The sequence below is a fragment of the Helianthus annuus genome, chromosome 7 (assembly GCF_002127325.2).
Source record: "Helianthus annuus cultivar XRQ/B chromosome 7, HanXRQr2.0-SUNRISE, whole genome shotgun sequence".
Taxonomy (NCBI): domain Eukaryota; kingdom Viridiplantae; phylum Streptophyta; class Magnoliopsida; order Asterales; family Asteraceae; genus Helianthus; species Helianthus annuus.
The window spans coordinates 142,213,953-142,237,421 of record NC_035439.2 but is presented as its reverse complement, the minus strand read 5'-3'; the positions used below and the strand labels follow the sequence as shown (position 1 = coordinate 142,237,421).

The 23,469-nt window shown below is 37.2% G+C and overlaps 1 protein-coding gene and 1 long non-coding RNA gene across 2 annotated transcripts; both read left to right on the top strand.

Annotated features, from left to right (window-relative positions):
• Nucleotides 1-5,078: 5,078 nt before the first annotated feature.
• Nucleotides 5,079-5,550, top strand: LOC118480295 (protein FAM98B-like). Its single transcript, XM_035975069.1, has 2 exons — nt 5,079-5,282; nt 5,377-5,550. Exons 1-2 carry the CDS (start codon nt 5,079-5,081, stop codon nt 5,548-5,550), a joined length of 378 nt encoding a protein of 125 aa, XP_035830962.1.
• Nucleotides 5,551-13,566: 8,016 nt separating this feature from the next.
• LOC110867405 lies at nt 13,567-14,562 on the top strand. The gene is made up of 4 exons (XR_002551578.2): nt 13,567-13,713; nt 14,005-14,038; nt 14,146-14,259; nt 14,364-14,562. It is a non-coding gene; the product is annotated as an uncharacterized LOC110867405 (long non-coding RNA).
• The last annotated feature ends 8,907 nt before the right edge of the window (nt 14,563-23,469 follow it).

Sequence of the window (23,469 nt, the reverse complement as noted above, 5' to 3'; positions counted from 1 at the left end):
ATCCAATATTTTACACTAAAAAATCGGAAATTTTCGGTAAAATAACATTACGTGCGAAAAATCGGGAGGGGCTATGACACCCCCGGCCCACCAAGATGCTCTGCCACTGCTTGGCTCGTCAAATAGTTTTCAAGATCGAGCTTGGCTTGTTAATCATTTATTTATTTATTTTTATATACATATATAATTGTTTTGTATATATATTTATATCTCAACATAATATATATTCTGTAGTTATTTTTATTTGTGAATTTAAATTATATATTTAGATAAAATGTAGGCTCATTTAGTCTTGCGGTTCAATTTGGGCTCATGCTCGTGTAAGTTGGTTCAATTTAAGCTTTGGGCTCATGCTCGTGTAAGTTGGTTCAATTTAAGCTTTTAGTGAGCCGATTTCGAATAGCCATGACCGGCCCTGTTCGTATACGCCCCTTGTTGGGATGCTAAATCAAAGGAACATGTTGTGTAGAGAAAAGGGGACACCCACTACCATACACATTGAAGTTTAGGGTAAAGTTCTTGTACAAATAATCTTAACATACTAAACATACAAATTGAAGGAAAACTCAAAAAGACAAGGTGGCATTTTTGTAATTATCAATAACTATCAAAGTTACTCTACAAATATACCTAAAAAAACCTAACCACTCCCCCCATCCCAAAAAAAACCTAAACCCCCCACCCCCCAAAAACCTAAAAAAACCTAACCCCCCCCCCCACCCCCAAAAACCTAAAAAAACCTAACCCCCCCCCCCTCCCCCACCCCCACCCCAAAAACCTAAAAAAAACCTAAACCCCCCCCCCCCCCCCCACCCAAGCTAAAATACTAAAAACTAAACCCCCCAAAAAACCTTAAAAAATCTAAAAAAAACACACAAATTATTTTATTTTATTTTTTTAACATTTTTTATTAAAAAATCGCTACTTTTAGTAGCAGCCAAAAAAAAATTTTTTTTTTTTTTTTTTTGCTAACGAAATGTAGCGATTTTTTAATAAAAAATGTTAAAAAAAAATTTGTGTTTTTTTAGGTATTTTTTGTTGTAACTTTGATAGTTGGTAGTAATTACAAAAATGCCACCTTGTCTTTTTGGGTTTTCCTTCAATTTGTATGTTTAGTATGTTAATATTATTTATATTTGATCTTTTGCCTTGAAGTTTATTGGATCTAAATTTTACCTAACTCGCTCGGATATGGAGATCCAACACATGATTATCTACTAAAAAGTCATTTCTGAAAGAGAAAGACCATCTTATAATTGTTTTTTCATAAAAGAAAGAAAAAGGTTACGTTTCTTTATTTTGGTTTAAAGATTTTTAGCAACTTTTTTTTTTTTTTTTTTTTACTTTCAGAAATGAGACAAATTAGTATCTTCACGTTAATGTGGTAAAATTTGCAACTTTGAAACTGGCTACAAAGTTGATATGGTGAGATCTTTTTTTCTTGATTGATTATTTGACGTTCATTGCTATTTAAAATCACTAATTTTTTTGAACGTCAAGGAATGACGTGTCAACCACAGTGACATCAGGCGCTGTGGCCAAGGTCGACTACTCGACTGCCTCTAGCCCCTTGGCTCTCCCCAGATGCGTGGAAACCCGACCTCCACCTCCCGAAGGCACGACATTGGAATAATCCATAAAACCTCGCCTCCTATCCAAGACGAACCTGTGCCACCCGTATTCGCCCTTCACGTGGATGCCGCAGAAAATCACTAATAATAATATGAAGTAAATATAAAACACCATGTCAACATTTTTAAATAAAAAAGATATCAAACAGTCATAAATAACACATTATCATGTTGACTTAACATTTTGATTTGTTTTCCTGGTCTTAATTTACCGTATAACCCATATAAGACGAAAAACAATCTTTTGATGATCTTGAGTAACAAAATTTTAGTAAATGGTAAATTATTTAAAATACAAACAAAAGGAGATCCCTTGGGGCCCCAGTTCCTGTACGTCCAACCCGCTAGGTTGTATATGGCAGCGATTGTATTAGGGCCACCACTGGAGTGCAACAAGGAGATCCCTTGGGGCCCCTTCTCTTTGCCCTAGCCTTACACCCACTTATTCTTCGTGTCCAGGAGCACTGTAACCTCCCCTTTCATGCTTGGTATTTGGATGATGGCACGATTATTGGTAATGCAATGGAAGTTGCTAAGGCATTGGACATCATCAACACGGAGGGACCATCCCTAGGGCTCCATCTCAATATTAAGAAAACGGAAGTGTACTGGCCATCGTGTGACGGTCTTAAGGTTCAGGACGGAATTTTCCCGAGAGGGATAAGTAGACCTGAGAGGGGGGTTAAGCTCCTTGGGGGGGCGGTTAGCCGAGATTCTGCTTTTATCGGGGAATTAGCAGGGCGGCGGGCATTGAAAGCGGTTGACCTTATGAAACTCTTGCCCTGCCTTCAGGACCCCCAGTGCGAGCTTCTTCTTTTAAGGTCATGCATGGGGGTAGCTAAGTTACTATTTGGGTTGCGGACCTGCCAACCCCACTTGATGGCCAATGCAGTATCCTGTTTTGATGATGGTCTTCGAGAGGCTATCGAAGACATTGTTGTTTGCGGGGGGTCCTACTTCGGTGACCTTCAGTGGCGTTTGGCATCTTTGCCGATGCGTCTGGGGGGTTTGGGCCTCCTCTCAGCTCGGGATGTTAGAGTTTATGCTTTTGTGGCGTCTAGAGCTCAGTCGTGTGTATTGCAAGACCATATCCTTCGGAACAGCGGGGTTGTTAAGCTTGACGTAGACTACCAACAGGCCCTTGAGTACTTAAGTATCTCTCTTCCAGACTTTGATATTAGCGGTTTCTATAATATGGACATCGCCCCCCCAAAGCCACAAAAAACTTTGGCGAATGCCCTATTTGACAAAATCGCTCGGAGTCTGGGAGAAACATTCGATTTGTCTCCCCGCCAGAAGGCGGTGATTGAGTGCTTGAAAGGCCCCCATGCGCAAGATTTTTTGACTGTTATCCCGATCGAGGGGCTGGGGAAATGCATGTCGGCTGTTGAGTATAGGGCTATCCTCAAATACCGGCTGATGATCCCTATGTATTCAGAAGACGAAACCTGCCCAATTTGCCGTAAAGCCTGCATGGATAAATACGGGGAGCATGCTATTCATTGTAAGGAGCTCCCTGGTTTCAAATATCGGCACGACTGGGTGAGAGATGTCTTGGGGGACATCTTGAGGAGAGCGGGGATTTCTGCCAAGAAGGAGGCCCCTGTGAATTTCCTTACAGATCCGATGGAAGGGAGATCTACATTAAGACCAGCGGATCTGCTCGTTTTTGGCTGGGCGGGAGGGAAACATGCTTGTGTGGATCTCACAGGAGTCTCCCCCTTAGCTGGTTTAAGGGAAAGCGGGTTTGTAGCAGGACATGCTATAAGGAAAGCGGAATCTAAAAAGGTGGATAAACACGCTAAAGCATGTGCTGATAACCAACATGCATTTGTCCCCTTCGCCTTCGACACCTTTGGCTCCCTAGCTCCAGAAGCTATCCGTTTGTTGACTAGGGTCCAAAAGGTTGTCCACAGCAGTTGCTCATCAACAGGGGGTAGGGGTTTGTCTTTAATAGGCTAGGGTTTGCTATTCAGAAGGGGGTAGCGGCGCAGCTTGTTGCTCGCTTACCTGCGATATTGATGTAACTCGGCCAATTGTTTATATATAAATAAAAATTTACCATGAAAAAAAAATAATGGTAAAAAAAAAGATTTCAAGGGTTCACGTGGTGCTGGAAGAACAGCTATGGAATATTGAAGTTATGTCTTACCATTCTGACTATTACCATGTGTTTGTGTTGTGTTATGTCACTTCTTCAGATTTCAAACTTTCTGTTACATATAACCCCAAATTAGAAAACATAAAATCAAATTAGAAAACATAAAATCAAAATTGTCTGAGGTTTGTGTATGTTGTCATTTTCATCTAAAACAACTTTTTTTTAACCATGTAATCCTTCACTTTTGGGATTTTTTGTCATTTTCATCTAAACTTCTGACTTTTTTTTTAACCAAAATCGTCCCTGAGATTTGGGATTTTTTGTCATTTTCATCCAAATGTTTGATAGAAAAAATAAAGCAAATTAGATGTTTGGATGAAAATGACAAAAAATCCCAAGCGTGAAGGACTATATTGTACAAAAAAATTGTTTTGGATGAAAATGGCAAACATGCCCAAACTTAGGGGCGATTTTGGCAATTTACTCAACTAAATGTTTTAGTAAGGGTTATGTACAAAATAGATGTGATGAATTTATGAAATATGAATTATCAATCTCATCGGTCCATATAAGTTTTGTTTCTTTCTTTTAGGAGGAAAAAATAATGATTATATAAAAACGATAAACACATGTATTAATTGGGAAATAGAGAATCCGACATATTATAAGCCTTCCGCTTTCCGAAAGGAACATTGATTGAACACCATCACAAAAGTAACATTGATTCATTGCACTCACCTAGATGACCCAACTACCTTATTCATCAACCGAATAATTGAAAGTTAAAACCTATTTAGTATAAATCTAGATACCATAACAATACAGTACTTCAGTTATGTTAAACATGAGATTAAAGGTTAAGGATAAAGGATTAGGGTCTGTTTGGTATGGCGTAATGAAATAGATGAGGAATGAAATGGACAAGGTAATGGAATGGACAAAGGAATGAACTGGATCATTACATTCCATAGTCTTGTTTGGTTACCATGCAGGAAATGAATAAATCATTACCTTATGTTGTTTGGTAGGTAAGTAAAAAAGGAATGAATAAAATCGGCGATGGGTGGTGGCGAGGATCGGTGGCGGCTAGTGGTGGTGGCCGCGATGGGTGGCGGTGGCCGGTGGTGGGTGGCGGTGGTTGGTGGGTGACGGTTGTTAGCGGTGGTGGGGGCGATGGTCGGGGTTGGCGGTGGTCTGCGGTGGCAGGTGGCGGGGATGGTGGTCGATAGTGGTGGTGACGATGGTAGGTGGTGGTCGACGGTAGCGGGCGGTGGCCGCGGAGGATGGTGGTGGTCGGCGGAGGGTGGCGGTAGTGTTCGGGGTGGTGGTGGTCGGTGGTAGTGGCGATGGTGGCTGATGTTGGTCGATGGTGGTCGCGACGACGACGGTGGGTGGTGGTGGTCAACGGTAGTGGGAGGTGGCTCGGAGGACGGTGGGTGGTGGTGGTCAACGGTAGTGGTCGGGGTGGCGGTGGCTGGTGGTGGCGGGAGGCGGCGATGGTGGTCGATGGTGGTGGTGGTGACGACGACGGTCGGTGGTGGTGGTCGACGGTAGCGGGTGGTGGCAGCGGAGGATGGTGGTGGTGGTCGGCGGAGGGTGGCGGTATTGGTCGGGGTAGTGGTGGTTTACGATGGCGGGTGGCAGCGTGGTGGTCGATGGCGGCGGGCGGTGGGCGGCGGGCGGCGGTGGCGGCAGGCGGCGGAGGACGGTGGTGGTGGTCGGCGAAGGTTGGTGGCGGGTGGTGACGACGACAGGTGGTGGTGGTGGCAAATGGTGGAGGTGGTGGCAAATGGTGGAGGTGATGGGCGGTGTTTGTGACGTAGGCTAAGAGAGGGAATGGAATGGAAAAAAAAAACAGGGGGAGTGGATGGAATGAATTTGAGGGAATGGAATGACTTACGTAATGAGTGATTCCATTACGTAATGGAATGGACGAGGGAATGCAATGGATCATTACCATTCTATGTCTTGTTTGGTTACCATGTGAATGGAATGAATTATTATTGTGTATTGTTCGGTAGACAAGAAAAACGGAGTAATAAAATTAGCGGTGAGTGGTTATGGTGGTCGGTGGTAGTGATTGTGAGTGGTTATAGGTGGTGGCGGTGGGTGTCGGCGGCGGCGATGGGTGGTGGTGGTGGCGGCGAGTGGCGGTTCGGCGGTGACGACGAGTGGTGGTGGCGACAAGGTGGCCGTTGGTGGTGGGTGGCAGCAAAGGTGGCGGTTGGTGGCGGCGGCTGCGGTTGGTGGTAACAGTGGTGGTGGCGTCGACGATGGTGGTGGGTGGCGGCGGCGAGTGGCGTTGGTGGTTGGTCGCAGCTGTGGGTGATAACGGTGGCGAGTGGGTGGCGGTGGCGGCGGTGGCTGCCGGGTTAGGTGGTGGCGGGTGGCGGTGATGGCGTCGGTGGTGGGTGGTGGGTGGTGGTGGGTTGTGGCGAAGGTCGTGGATTATGGTGTTGTTGATGAATGGTGCAAGAGGGGATGGAATGGAAAAAAAACATGAGGGGTGGAAGGAATGATTTTGAGGGAATGGAATGGCTTTTGGAATGGGTGATTCCATTACATTGACCAACCAAACACTCTTTTCTTCATTCCCTTGTAATCACTCATTCCATTCCACCTCTCATTCCTGCATACCAAACACTACATTAGTGTTTGTGCAATCCCACAAATGTTTTTAGGATGACTACACCGTAACACCACGACATGCGTTCTACAGAATTTGAACCTCAAACCTTCTACTTGTATGTGTATTGATAAAGCTTTGCTACTCGCATGCTTAATGACAAAGCTTATACAGTAATACATTTTTCAATTCAAGTGTCCATCAAACAAATTCTTTGATTCATTATTAAGGCATTACACTGAGTGTAGTGGATTAACGCGCACATATATACACCTCTGCATGGAAGGGCGCTAAACAACGTTACGGGGGCGCTAAGGGCTTTGGCATGAGTAGTAAAAGGGGCGTTAAGGAGAGAAGCATGGGGGTTTGTGTGGAATTATTTAGCAGCCAATGAAAACCCTCTATTTGGAAAAAAAGGCAGGGACGGGACAACTACACATAGTCTTATCCAAGAAACTCGTATCCAAACATTCTTCCTTCGTAAGGCCATGTGGATTGGAGTTGAGAGTGGGCGTGGGGGTGCCATCTCAGCCCAAGGGACGTGGCACACCGCCAGGGGCGGCGGATCTACATAGTTGCGAGGTGTAGCCCGGGATACTCCTCAACTTTCTTGGCGAAGTGTAATTTTTTCTTGTTTATATCTTCATTTTATATTCTGGGGATACCCCTAAGAAAATGTTAGGATACCCCTGAATGTAGATGGAGATGAGAAATGGAATTTTATGGTTGCCGGAAACAAAATTTCCCGGTGAAAACTTGCAACGGCAGCACAACTTCTTAAACAAGAAGATGAAAGTTATATTTATTAATATAATTAATATAATAAGCATTGGGATAATGAATAAAAAGAAGTCTGCCAAAAGTCAAGTCAAGTCAGAATTCATAATTATTCACATTTCAATTAATATTTAACTAGGTTATAACCCTGTGTATTACACGGGTTGAATAAATAAATTTTTTATACTAAATAATAAAACAATGGAAAATTGGTATTTAATAAACCAACCTTTAACCAGTTGGTAAATAATAATCCAATCTAAAGAATTGGTATATAATAATCCTACCTATCAACATGTTGGTACTCAATGAACTTCCGTTAATTTTTTTTAACTGAAGTTAGTTTTTAAGTTTTATTTATTACACAAACAGTCCCTATAGTTGTAATTTACGAGTTTTAACTATTTTATAAACCTCAAATCGAGGAAAAGGAGGATTTTCGAGTGGTTTTTTTGTTTCATAAAATAGTTAAAACTAGTAAATTACAACTACAGGGACTGTTTGTGTAATCAATAAAACTTAAAAACTAACTTCAGTTAAAAAAAAATTAACGGAAGTTCATTGAGTACCAACATATTGATAGGTAGGATTATTATATACCAATTCTGTAGGTTGGATTATTATTTACCAACTAGTTAAAGGTTGGTTTATTAAATACCAATTTTCCTAAAACAATATATCTTTAAAAACCTCCCTTATTGCACGGGTTGAATAAATATAATTTTATATATTATATAATAAGAAGTTATATCTATAAGAACATATTGTATGAGTTGAATAAATGTAATTTTATATATCAAATAATAAAAAAGTTATAACTAAGTGTAGTGGATTAACGCCCACATATATACACCTCAGCATGGAAGGGCGCTAAACAATGTTACGGGGGCGCTAAGGGTTTGGGCATGAGTAGTAAAAGGGGCATGAAGGAGAGAAGCATGGGGGTATGTGTGGAATTATTTAGCAGCCAATGAAAACCCTCTATGTGGAAGAAGAAAAAAACTGGACAACTACACATAGTCTTATCCAAGAAACTCGTATCCAAACATGTTCTTCCTTCGTAAGGCCATGTGGATTGGAGTTGAGAGTGGGCGTGGGGGTGCCATCTCAGCCCAAGTGGCACACCGTCACCCTTGGGCGTCTGATAGTAGGTGTGGCCACAATCACTGACTTCGTTAAAAAAACTTACCATTGAATATCGAAACATTTATTTTTATAACCGTTGAACGGCTACAATTTTAAAAAAAAAAAGGTTTTTTCTTTTTAAAATTTATAACACTTATCAATATTACCCAATATCATACCATTTTTTTACCTCACATTCTTTTTCAACATCTTTCTTCTTCTCTACCTCTTATACTACAAATAGAACAAGCTACAACTTCTACACCAAATAGAATTAGGTATAAATGGACGTTGGACAAAGAACACACATTGGCTATGACTCGACACTCACACTCACACTCTAAAGATAGCGTTAGAAAAATTAAAAAAATAATAATTAGGTTACTATTACAAATGCTCCACACTCACACTTAACAACTACACCTTTAGCCATTTGAGTGGTTTTCTTGCAGATTGCTTATGGGCAAAAAGTGTGTGTGGAATATTTGTCGCTGGATGAAGATTCCGGTTCTAAGCGAGGGGCTTTCGGTTGCGCAGATTCTGAGTCATGTTCAATCTCAGGTCGGTTCCAAGAGATGGAAACGCGTTGTTCATCTCGTCGCTCTGGGCAGCCTTTGGCGGTTATAGTTAGCTAGAAATAACAAAGAGTTCAATGAGGGTCATGGAGCCGGTGAGGAGGATCGTCGACAACATCAAAGTAGATACCTTTTTGTGGATCAAAAATAGAGTCAGGGGTGTGTCTTTGGATTGGAAAAGCTGGATAAAATTTGATATTTCTTCGATTGTATAATGTCGTTTTTTTTTTTCGCTTGTTTTCTCAGCGTCTTGCTGTTCACTCACTACTACAAAAAGAGGCATTTGCTATGAAGTTTTGCTACGGACTAAAATCGGTCGCAAATTTTGCTACAAATTAGTCACGGACACCCTTTGCTACCATTTTGCTACGAATACTCCGTCGCAAATAAAATATGTAGCAAAATTTGTAGCAAATCCGTAGCAAAACTGATGAAATAAATATAGAAAAAATAACGAAGCAAAAGTCGTAGCAAAATCCGTAACAAAACCAATAAAATAAATATTTAGAAACTAACTAAAAAAACTCAATAAAATCCGTAGCAAAGTGGAGAATATAAGTATTTAAAAAATAATAAAATAAAATGCCTAGCAAAATTCGTAGCAAAATATAGAAAAAAAATCTAAAACCAAACGTAGAAAAACTAGTAGCAACATCCGTAACAAAACTGAGGAGACAAATATAAACTAACATAATGTAGCAAAATTGGTAGCAAACCAATCAAATAAATATTTGAAAATTAACTAAAAAAGTTGGATAAAATTCGTAGCAAAATTGTAGCAAAGTTGACAATATAAATAATTAAAGAATAATTCAATAAAGGGGAATTGGCCTGTAATAATCCCACCTAGACCTTATTGGCCATTAATAATCTCACCTCAGAATATTCCCCCCACTGCTCCCACCTTTCACCTATTTTTCCTACAATGGTCCCCTGTTAAAAAAACTTTACGGAGTTAACTTTTTTCCAAATTGCAAACAAATTTTTTGGGGCTTTTGATCAGAACGATAATACGAGTCCATTGATGTAAAACTTACTTCGAAATGGTGCTCCAAGTGACTTGATTTTGGTTAATTGGAAATTTGAACACCCGAATTGAAGCGCCGTTTTCATCGTTTGGAACACCGTTTTGAGGCAAGCTTTACATCAATGGACTCGTATCGTCGTTCTAATCAAAAGCCCTAAAAAATCTGTTTGTAATTTGGAAAAAAGCTTAACTCCGTTAAGTTTTTTTAACGGGGGACCATTGTAGGAAAAATAGGTGAAAGGTGGGACTGGTGGAGGGAATATTCTGAGGTGGGATTATTAATGGCCAATAAGGTTTAGGTGAGATTATTACAGGCCAATTTCCCTTAAATAAAATGCCTAGCAAAATTTATAGCAAAATCTAGAAAAAAATCTAAAACCAACATGAAAAACTTGTAGCATCATCCGTAGCAAAATCCGTTGCAAAATCGAGAAAAATAGATAGAAACAAACTAATAACACCGTTAGCAAATTCCATAGCAAATTTGACAAAATAAATATTAAAAAAATAAGTCTATAAAACCCGTAACAAAAACCATAGCAAAAATCAAGAAAATAAGTATTGAAAAATAATTAATAAAATATATAGCAAACTAGAGAACATAAATATTAAAATATTTTAATAAGTATACAAATAATTTTATTTTGACTCAGGCTAAGATTTAGGTTTTGTTTAATGACTATAAAGATTAATAGTGACAAATCGTATGTCTTAATAGATTGCCTATTGTGATGTTGTGATCTATTAAGGCCCCATATGACCTACGATTGCCCGTTTTGACCCATTAAGGCCTCATATGGTCCATTAGAACATATATGACCTACTATTGCTCATTATGATCCATTAAGGCCCAGTATGATCCATTAAGACAAATATGACCTATTATTACCCGTTGTGAACCGTTAAGGCTCATTGACGTCCATTAAGACATATATGACCTACTATTGTCTTTTGTGATCCATTAAGGCCCAATATGGTCCATGAAGGCAGATATTCCTTACTATTGCCCGTTGTGATCCAATAAGACCTAATATGGTCACTTGAAACATATATGTTATACTGGTGCCCGTAGTAAACTAATAAGACCCAATATGGTACGTTAAGACATACAATATCTAATATTACCAATAGTAATCCATTAAGGCCCAGCACGGTCCATTAAGACATATATGATTTACTATTGCCTGTTGTCATCCATTAAGGCTCAATACGGTCCATTAAGACATATATTATCTACTGTTGCCCATTGTAGCCCATTAAGGCTTAATATAGTCCGTTAAGACATATACGATCTACGATTGTCCATTATGGTCCATTAAGTCCATTAAAACTACATATGACCTACTATTGCCCGTTGTGATCTATTAAGGCCCAATATTGTCCATTAAGACATATATGACCTACTATTGCATATTGTCATCTATTAAGGCCTAATATGCCACACTAAGACAGATATAACCTACTATTTCCCTTTGTGATCCAGTAAGACCTATATGGTCCATTAAGATATATATGACCTTCCATTGCCCGTAGTAAACTAATAAGGCCCATTATGGAACGTTAAGACATATAATATCTACTATTACCTGTAGTAATCCATTAAGACCCAATATGGTCCATTAACACATATGTGACCTAATATTTCCCGTTGTGATCCATTAAGGGCTAGTATGGTATGTTAAGACATATAATATCTACTATTGCCCATTGTGGCCCATTAAGGCTTAATATGGTCCGTTAAGACATATGTGACCTAATATTGCCCATTGTGATCCATTAAGGCCCAATATGGTATGTTAAGACATATATTATCTACTATTGTCCGTTGTGGCCCATTAAGGCTTAATATGGTCTATGAAGACATATATGATCTACCATTGCCCGTAGTAAACTAATAAGGCCCAATATGGTACGTTAAGACATATAATATCTACTATTACATGTAGTAATCAATTAAGGCCCAATATGGTACATTAAGACATATGTGACCAAATATTGGCCGTTGTGATCCATTAAGGCCCAATATGGCCTGTTAGGACATATACTATCTATTATTGCCTGTTGTGGCCCATTAACGCTTAATATGGCCCGTTAAGACATATATGATCTACCATTTCCTGTAGTAAACTAATGAGGCCCAATATGATACATTAAGACATATAATATCTACTATTACATGTAGTAATCCATTAAGACATATGTGACCTAATATTACCCATTGTGATCCATTAAGGCCCAATATGGTCTGATAAGACATATATGACCTACCATTGCCCGTAGTAAACTAATAAGGCCCAATATGGCCCGTTAAGACATATATGATCTACCATTTCCCGTCATAAACTAATAATGCCCAATATGGTACGTTAAGACATATAATATCTACTGTTACTTGTAGTAATCCATTAAGGCTCAATATGGTCCATTAAGACATATGTGACCTAATATTGCACGTTGTGATCCATTAAGACCCAATATGGTTTGTAAAGACATATACTATCAATTATTGCCCTTTGTGGCCCACTAAAGCTTAATATGGTGCGTTAAGACATATCTGATCTACCATTGCCCGTAGTAAACTAATAAGGCCCATTAAGGTTCCTAGGTGAAATGAAGGATTTCCAAGCCAGAATTGGAGATTACTGAAGACAAGTAGAAGGGAGGCCCAATCCATTACCTTACGGGTCGTGAACAAGAGTGTGAACTATGAGTTATGGGCCTCAAGTTAGTGCACCGAGCTAAAGATTGGGAACTCTAAAGTGAGAAGGCAACACGTGGCAAGTTTACGGGCCATAACCCGGATCTGGTTTACAGGTCGTAACCCACCCAAACCACACTTGGATTATATTTAAGGATGAGACTGTGATCATAATGGAAAATCATATTTTATATCAATCTTGTTTGAATCATACATATACAATATGCAATCAATCATCAAATACGCGTTTATATACAATTATAATACAAGGGTATTTTAGACATTTCATGAGTCAACTAACAACTTATGTCAAGAGGGACCTTATTGATTCATATCGACAACCACAAGGACTTAATTGCTCAATTTGCTAAATAGAGACTCATAGTGCCATTGGGTGTTAACCATAGCGACTCAAATTGTAGTTTACTCTAAAAAACATATTTTTTTTCGTATTGTAAACTATACGAGTGTCGACACCGTATCGGTACCATGACGAGCCAAACCGATTTCGATCAAACAAAATCGGTACCAGTATCGGTATTATCGCAACTGATATTCGTTTTAATGGTATTCGATAAATTTGAAGCACGTGTCGGTATCATTTTGGGCATATCATCCCTTTATATTCCTAATTTTCTGTTTTAGCTGCTAAAGCGAATGTTATTTTCCGAAACTAAACGAACATATACCATCCGAGTTTCCTTCGCGTAGTATGGTGGAAAGCGACTAGTTGTAACTAAATAAATTTTTTGTTAAAACTATTTATTTGTTAAAGAACATAAGACTTTTTTTAGACCGTGGCTTGTTATTGTTCTTATATTTATTTATATCCCTTACTTAACTATAATTACCAAAAAAAAAATGAAAAAGTAAATCAAAATTTCTAATCTAATTTGCCGCCCTCACTACCAAAAAAACTAAAAAAAAAAAATCAAAATTCCTTATCTAATTTGCCGCCCCCATTTCCCGCTCCTACTTTTCCGAAGCAGTTCCGTCAAATCCACACATTTAAACCCCCTCAACCCTCAATATGCAAGATGCAAACCACCTCCGGCCGAACATTTCCATCCGACGACTACCGTCCGACAATGGCAGTGGTTGTTGTTCATAGATTTTAATGCTTCGTTGATGGATTTCTTGATTTGCCATTGAGGTATCAAATTCTTTTTGTTTATTGATTACGTAATAAGTACATCATGTATATACTTTTATTGTACCGATTTTGAATATAGTTTCTGCTGATCTTAGTTCTGTTTAATTCTTGGTCGGGTTAATTTAACTTCAATTGTAAAGTATTATGTTGTTGATAACATACAATTGATTCTTCGTAAATACACAGAAAAAAAAAAAGAAAACACAGAATCTTTCAGTAGTTGATTATAACCCAACTCTCTCTCACACAATTCTTTTTTTTAATTGATTATTATTATTATTTTTTTTGCAGCCATATGCTTTCTTTGTGACCTTACCTATGTGTGGTTAGTACAACATCATCATTGCATTCAAGGAACAAATTTTTAATAGTAAATTGATAATTATTCAAGTGACGTACAATAACTTCCTTTTTCTTTTTATTTTTTGCAAGTGAACCAGGTTTGGCAAGCTTATATTTGCATCTGAAGGCAAAACATGAATTTTGGATCTCATTAAGAATAATTTGTATTGAGTGACTATGATGATCACGAGAAGTTACAAAGAGGTATTCTATTAAACGTTTAATACAATTTATAATTTTACATGATAAGCTCATGTATTTGGTATTAATGTGCTATTAATGATGGTGTGTTAATTTATTAATTATAGGTGCGTTGGATTATCAAACGGTACAGTTGGAGTGGAAAACTAAACATGCTATGTTGGAGAAGATTGAAGACAAATATTCACCAACTTAATATATGTTGAAATTCATTGTAGTATTTGGATAATGTGTATTTTATTGTGTTATAAATTGCTGTTAAAAAAATAGTTAGAGAAATTGATATCTTATTTTATTTGGTTTGGATTTTTTTTCTATGGTATGATTTTTATATTTACTTGAGATTCGAATATAATAATTATGGGAATGAAAATTAAAAAGTAATATAAAATCGGTAACAAAAGTGAACAAATTCTGTAGTCATATCATTGCGAATTCGTATCTAAGTTCTATAGCGGAACTGGTAGCAAAAAAAATGCAAAAGGTAGCAAATTTCCGTAGCCAAACCATAGTAAGTTCTGTAGCAAAAATGGTTGGAAAACGTAGCAATTTTTCGTAGCCAACATTCGTAGCAAAAACTACTTTGTAGCTAAATATCAGTAGCAAAATTTCGTAGCTAAAAACACTCGTAGCTAAAAATCCATAGCAAAATACCGTAGCAAAAAATATCCCTAGCTAAAATTTCATAGCGAAATTCCGTAGCAATCTGTTTCGTAGCAAATCCATGGCTAAAATAGCGACGCCTTTTTGTGTAGCTAAAGTCGTCACAAACATAATTTTCGTAGCTAAAGTTCGTAGCAAATAAATTAGCGACGGGACTTGTAGCTACGAACCAAATCCGTAGCAATTCGGTAGCAAAATGGGTGTTTGCTATGGATTTGCTACGGATTTGGCCGTAGCAAACGCCTATTCCTGTAGTAGTGACTATATTTAAATATAGCTGTTGCCGTTCAAATTTTTTTTTTTTTGAATGATTTTCTCCTACATTTACGTGGCGTTGAGGTACCTCGTCATGTAGAGAACACTCCTTTTCTTTCATATTCATGTATTAAAAAAAATTAAAATCTTGATTTTCTTTAAAACAATAAACTAGATTAGAACCCCGTGTATTACACGGACTTAATAAATGTAAATTTATATACTAAATAATAAAATAATATATCTTTAAAAACTTTGTTTATTACACGGATTGAATACATATAATTTTATATACTAAAAAAATAAAAAAGTTATATCTTTAAAAACCCCGTATATTGTTGTACAGGTTGAATAAATGTAATTTTATACATCAAATAATGGAAAAAAAATACTAAATAATAAATTATTTATACATTTAAAAGCCCCGTGTATTGTACTATTGTACTGGTCGAATAAATCTAATTTTATATATCAAATAATAAAAAAGTTATATTTTTGAAAACCTCATGTATTACACGGGTTGGATAAATGTAATTTTGTATAGTAATTTATAAAAAAAGTTATATCTTTAAAAAACATCGTGTATTACATAGGTTAAATTTATATATCAAATAATAAAAAGTTATATTTTTATATACCTCATGTATTACACATGTTGGATAAATGTAATTTTGTATAGTGAATAATAAAAAAAGTTATATCTTTAAAAAACTCTGTGTATTACACATGTTAAATAAATGTAATTTTAGATAGTAAATAATAAAAAGGTTATATCTTTAAAAAACCTCGTGTAATACACGATTTGAGTTCTGATTAATTTTAGATTTTGATTTCCTGCATTTTCTCTACTATTAAATAACAATAATTTTTTCGCTTCTTAAAATTACATCTTAAGTCATATTTTTTATAAAACATATTAATGATTATAAAGAGTTAAATATATTTAAAACATATTACTGATTATAAAGAATCCTAGACAATTTGAATACGTTGCCTAAATTTGGATGATGAAAGTATAAACGTAAATATATCATGCAACCTATTCCTATATCTAAGGAAATATATTATAAAAATAATATATTAATATTAATAGTATATTTTTTTCTAAATAGGTTATTAATAGTATATATATATATATATATATATCTTAAATAATAATATAATATTAAATTGATATCTATTCGGATATCTCATAATATAACCTTTTCATAAACAATTTTTTAATTTTAATAGGCTAAAAAATAAATGGCTCCAATGAGTGACATGTGTCCAATTAATGGTTTCTTTTATTATATAGTATAGAAGATTATTGGCGTTAATAACTTAATATTGGTACACCCTTCTCCTCTATTTCCTTTTATATATACATAAATAGAGAGAGAGAGAGTGATAAAGTGTGTATTAATAAGATTTGGGGATATGTGAATAAGATTAAATTAATTGGGAAAAAGATCCAACATATTAGAGTTAAATGTCATTTTAGTCTTTATGGTTTAGGTCATTTTGCCAATTTAGCACAAATATGACCCAATTGCCCTTCTCGTTAACAGAAAAAAATGGATGAAGTTAACCCAGTGGACTAAAATGGCAACGGTAAAACCTTTTTGGACTCGCATACGAAAAATGAAACCTTTAGACTAAACTGGTAAAATGGCCCAAAACACAGACTAAAATGACATTTAACTCAACATATTGTAAGCCTTCCACTATTCGGAAGGAACATTGATTGAACACCATAACTAAAGTATCATTGCACTCTCCTACAAGACCAACCACCCTATTCATAACTGTTTTATCATCAACCGAATACATGAAAGTTAAAACCTATACAGTACAAGTTTAAATATCATAACACTATAGTACTTCTGTTATGTTCAAGATGAGATTAAACTCATTAAAGTATAAGGACTGAATATTGATGTGAGTCAGCTAACATACTACCGGTTAGCGTATAAGCATTAGTGTTTGTGTAATTGCACAAATGTTTCACACACACTAGAGGATTTGTAACAAAGAACAATTTGAATTGGAATCAAAGTTGTTGAAGTTTGCTAATAAAGAAAGGGGCAATACCATAAAAAACCAACATACTTTCTTGTTTTGTCTCACAAAAGTTCATCAAGAATTTTTTTGAACAATCAAGTCCCTTCACATGTTAAATTTAAACAAATTATGACAAAACCTTTTTTAAAACTTGCTACATGAAGTTATGTTTCAACCTAAGATATGTATGAAAATTCATAAGTCATTGCTATAGAATCGAAAATAGTTAAAAACGAAAATCGAACAATAAAAAATTAAACTCAAACCAAATAAAATGAATCCGGTTTATAACTATCCCAATAAACCAAGTAAAACGATACTTTATATTTAGTCGAATAAACCTATGAATTCCTTGTATTCGGTTGAAACCGAAAATGAAACAAAATTCGAATGCGGTTTGTGATTCAGTTTTGAAGTACTTAAATTTCGTTTAGTTTGGTTTAACCCAAAAAAATTCAAACCGAATAAAAGGAACCAAATAATCGAATAAATCGAAAAGAATTGATTGACACCTATAATGGTTTCAAGTTGTTTAAATTATTTTTGTCATAATTTTATTCAAATTTAACTTGTGAATGGACTTTAATGTTCAACAAATTGTTGAAGGATTTTTGTGAAACAAAACAGAAAGTAGTTTGGTTTTTCATATGCAAAAAAATTGTTGAGGAACTTTTATAAAAAATGGAAAAACAGAAAGTAGTTTGGTTCTTCATATGCAAAAAAAATTGTTGAGGAACTTTTATAAAAAATGGAAAAGTACGTTGATTTCTTATGATATTTCCCCTAAAGAAAGAGTCGGTACAACCTCAGAAGTTATAAAATCACTCTATGATTCCAAATAATGACACTGACATTGCAGATTGATCAATGTTAAGTATAGAGTAGATATAACGTCACAAGTCACAAAATCACTCTACGATTTGTAACAAAGAATAATTTGATTTTGAAACGTGGTTGTTGAAGTTTGCTTATCAAGAAAGAGTAGGTACAACCTCAGTCCTCACAAGTCTCAAATCTATATACGATTTCAAATAATGACACTGACTTTGCAAATCGTCAAATGTTTGATTGTTCGGAAGATTAATGGTTTAGTTACTCAGGACACTTAAGTGCTCGCATGCTTCGCCTATTAGGATGTTTATTTCCCTGTTCGCATTCAAATGATCAACTAGACGGGATATCTCAGCGCCATGTAATTCTTTGATTCATTATCAAGGAATCATTATGTAGACCAAAGTATTAGACTATGAGCCCACGGGCTTAGTTAGGTTTCTAGGGTTACTCGTAATCCCTATATATTGTAACCTACTCATTCAATAATAATCATTCAGTCTTTCATAATCTTACATGGTATCAGAGCCAGCCTAGGCTCTATACCGTTTCCGCCGCGCCACACACAAATAACCAAACCCTAGCCGTCACCACTTGAGAAAAACCCTAGACAGGGCGGTGTGCCGTCACTGCCGCCGCCGCCCTGTCCAGCCGTTGTTCGTTTTCCGTTTCCGGTTCTTCTTCTTTTTTTTCCCAGTTTAATGTTCAAATAAAGCTTCGTTTTCGGTTCTGGATTCACCAGTGTTCTTACAGTCTCTTACCACAAAGATGATGCTACGGCTCATCCTGTTGATTTCGCATCTCCGTCAAGCCGCCCCTTGTCACCGTGCCGCCGCCGCTTATTAGACTACGGTAGTCTTCACCGCGCCACCTGCAGGATTACGATCCGCCGTCGCGCCGCTACCCGTCGCCGCTGCATTGTTGTATTGGTTGCCTCTTATAGGATTACGAGATCATTCAAAACTGTGTATCGAAGATTATGGATTGAAGATTGCAAGATTATGGAATTTTGACCGAAATCGAAGACAGTTTTTTAGGGTTTATTATTGTTTTTGTTTTTCAGTCTAAGCTTCTAGTTCCATCCGCTACGACTGCGGGGAAGTATTAGACTATGAGCCCACGGGCTTAGTTAGGTTTCTAGGGTTACTCGTAATCCCTATATGTTGTAACCTACTCATTCAATAATAATCATTCAGTCTTTCATAATCTTACAAGTTGTATATGATCAGCTGGGAATTTTTAAGCAAGTTCTGTGTCTTGTTAACATGGACGTGTATGCTAGAAATTGGAACGTGACACAGTTTCGTTCTATGCTTTTAGCTAATGTAGTATTTTCTTTTTAATTCTTTGCTCACGGAATACATTATCACTCGATATGCAAACAACATGCGTTAGAATGATAAATACTCGTGTCTGTTCTTTTCTTGAAGGAGAGTTGGATATATTACCATGAGGTGCTGCAAAAACAGCTATGGAATATTGAGGTTATGTTATGTCCCAACTTTCTGACTATTAGCATGTGTTTGTTTTGTGTTGTGTTATGTCACTTCTTCAGAATTCTAACTTTCAGTTTTATTTCCATTTCTTTCGGTTACATACAACCCCAAATTAGAAATAGATAAAAATAAAATAAATAGAAATAGATAAAAATAAAATAAATATTTTAGTAAGTGTTATGTACAAAATAGATATGATGAAAGAAGAGTAAAATGTTAAAATGTTCTATGTGTTTAAGCTTTTTTGCCATTTCATTCTAAAAATAAAATTTTTTGTATCGCGGTCCCTGAGGTTACATTTTTATTGTCATTTTATCCAATTGACAAACTGGCTTAGAATTTTCTGTCACGTTTTTTTTTCTTTTTATCGTTTTCCTCATTTAAATTAAGGGTATAATCGTCATTTTATGTCATAATATATTTAAATTAAATGAGGAAAACAAAAAAAAAAATTAGAGAAGTTAACAGAAACTTCGAACCCAATTTGCTAACTGGATGAAAATGACAACAAAAATTAAACCTCAAGGACCTAGATAAAAAGAGTTTCATTTTTAGACTGAAGTGGCAAAAGTGACCTAAACTTATGGACCATTTTGGCATTTTACTGATGAAAAGAATGACCAGTCTTATAGTCTTATAAATGTTGGTCAAGTGGTTAAAAGGTCTGCCCTCTCTAGTCAGTGGCGGATCTAGAAAATCCCCCAAACCGTAACGTTTTATAAATAAGCCGTAACGAAATCGGAAAAACCTCAAATTTTTCCAAAATTTACACTAATTTTTCCAAATTTTTCCGCGCCAAGCCGTAGCGGGCGTTGCCCCCGGCATAAGGTAGCTCCGCCCCTATCTCTAGTGGAGATGCATGTTCGATTCCTGCTTGGGCCATTTTTGAGGAACATTTGGGTGAAGAAACGAATCGGGGCTGTAATCCCGGTTTTAAATATAACAACCCTCGGTAAAACCGACATCCTCATAATAATTCTGATACCCTAATATATATTGTAAATATATCAACTGGTCTTTATAAGCACCCTGTATGTGCAAACCGAGCCCTCGACCTAGATTATATTATATAAAACAAATAAAAACAATAAAAGTTAAGTTGAGGCGGGCCGCATAGACCTCACCTCAACCTAACGCGGGCCGCGCGAGTAGTAACCAGAATTCACCAAAACCTTAAGCCCAAGCGGGCCGCGTACATGATGGGTTAAGTCAATGCGGGCCGCGAGTGTCCGGATTTGTGGCATGACCCGGAGCGGCCACGTGTCCAAGTCGTGTCGAACCTATAGGATGACCCGGATCAGCTAAAGCCTAGGCCCTAGGCCAGGCGGGCCGCGTAGACCCAGGCCAAACTTAACGCGGGCCGCGTGGGAGTCCAATTTCAGCAATATAAATAGGAGGCGTCGGGCCTTCAGTCTGATCGTTCAATTTTCGTTCTTTCTCTCTCAATTTTAGTTAGTGGGCATTATACCCGAGTCCAATACCCCCTAAAATAGCGAGGTTCTGCTACGATGTAAGTATTATAACCCCTGGAGACGTATTAGATACGCTGCCCGATTGATCTAGGGTTCCGTAACGGCTGTCGTGGTTCTGCCCGACGTAGTCGTTGGAATGCCGTCTCGGGGAGGGTATTACTAATGTTAAATTGGGTTATTATACTAACACACGTGCATTGTGTAAATTATAGATATTCACCAGGAAATCATAAAGGAAAACCCTAAAATAGCAATGTGAGTTAATCTCCTTTTTGTAAACTGTTTTTACAAAACCTTGAATACTTTTCCATGTAAATGACAGTTATTGAGTATTTGTGAAGAATACAATTATAGTGGGTATGTTGGGGTTTTGTATACAAAATTGGTTACTGGTGTGGTAACATCCCATATGTTGAGTATGACCGTACCACTGATGTTAATTGTGATGTCTTGGATACAAATGTAATTGCGGATGTGCCCTCAATACTGCAAATTGGTTTTTACTCAAACTTGATTAAACTGGGATTCACTCACCAGTATTTCCCACTGACAAAATGTTTTTAAAACGCGTTTCAGGTAACAAAATGTGAAAGCCAAATAGAAGCCAGCTGGACAGCACTGAAGGCTTGGAAAAGTGGCAATAAAGTTACATAAGAATAAAATGGATGTTTTTATTCAAATAAATAGGATGTATTCCTATGAAACGTGTGTATTGAAAACTTGGGTTTTTACCCATATGTTTAATGTTATAAACATGGTGGTTTACTCTGATTAAAATATTTCCTAACTACGATCCTGATGAAAATTTCCGCTGCCAAATTAAATAAATAAATGTGATACCACCGAAACTGGTTCACGGCCGCCCGTTCCCGGGAGATAGGGATCGGGGGCTGTGACAGAAGGTGGTATCAGAGCTATGCCACTGATTCAGCCACAGAAGTGTTCTGCTGACATCAAAATTCAAAGTGTTAGGAAATAAATTATGGAAATACGTGTATAATTGTATTTCTTGCTATGTGTTATCTGACTATTTGTTAGTTTACAGTATGAGTGACCAAGGACCTTCTGACGCCTATCGTCAACTGTCTGATTCGCCTAGGAGCGAAGGCACCTCCTCTTCTCAGCCTGCCCTCTCAGGGTATTCTGCTGACACAGAAGAAGGGATCTTTGTGTTTAAGGCTCAGTCTGAAGAGCCATTTCCTCAGAAAAAGAGGGGATGGTTCAGTAGGGGAGCGCACGAGCGTAGAAAAAGAATGAAAAAGTTGCAGGAACAGCGAGTGTTAGCCGCAGCAAAAAGAGAAACTGATGCTTATAATCAGGATATGCTCAATAGGGGTATCGCTAATATCCATATTTTAGCAACCACTGCTGCTGACCCAAACCTGGAACAAATGCTAGCACCCCAACCACAAAATCCTGATCAACCCATGGAAATAGAAAATCAGATAGAAATGCCTGATTTCAACCCGGAGGAAATACCTAGGGTACCTGCACCTGATCCTTTAGACCCAAACAATTACGACCCCTGGTGGGACGATGTTAGGGACTACGTGCAACAAAACCCAATTCAGGAAAATGTGCCAATACCCAACTTAGAAGCTTACCCAGGGTTAGATCCTCAAGATCCCTACAACATTAGTGATGCATATGTTAGGGAAATTTTAGAAAATCCATACCCGTACCAAGCCCCTATGCCTCCGTATCAGGAACCCATACCTCAGTTTCCAAACCCAGTCCTAGAACCTGCACCCCCAATGAGTGCAGAAAATGTCCAGGAACTTAGGACTTTCGGGGAGGAAATTTTAGAAAGCAGTGATCGTATGCGACAGGTGGGAGAACGCCTCGTATGGAAATACGATGAGCGTAATATGGATTTTTGGATGAATCCATATCAGTGAAGGTGATGGTAGAACCAGTAATAATAATAATAATAAAATAATATATGTGTGTATGTGTTAGAAAAAAAAAAAAAAAAAAAAAACTACGGATGCATACTATTAGTATTGTAGCTTTACATTTCAGTCGGTACTGTAATTTTTATTTTTGTACTGGTGTGTATTGATGCATACTATATAAATATAGTAAAAGTCGCAATGCTCGACGTTTTTGGGTAAACGTGCGTGTTATGTGATTGGATATATTCAAATATTAATTGTGATATTAATATTTGGTAAATGTCTAAAATTCAGATGGCCGACGCGGGAAATCAAGAAAATCTGAATAACGATAACCAGAGTAACATTAACGTGGTTAATGAGAATTCGGACAATAATAACAACGGAAACCAAATGGATAATAGTGCCGTTCAGCATATTGTGGCACAGGGAATTATAGATGCGATGCCATTTATTATTCAAACAGTTCAAGAAGCGAATAATAAAAGTAAGCATAGCAGTAAACGACCAAGTGAACCGGAACACAGCGTGAACAATGGACCCATATTTCAAGCGCCC

What these genes read in the sequence shown, in the direction of transcription:
- LOC118480295 (XM_035975069.1), top strand. Translation starts at nt 5,079, where the DNA reads ATGGTGGCTGATGTTGGTCGATGGTGGTCGCGACGACGACGGTGGGTG. An exon ending in GTCGGTGGTGGTGGTCGACG is followed by an intron (nt 5,283 to 5,376) that starts GTAGCGGGTGGT and finishes GGCGGGTGGCAG; the next exon opens with CGTGGTGGTCGATGGCGGCG.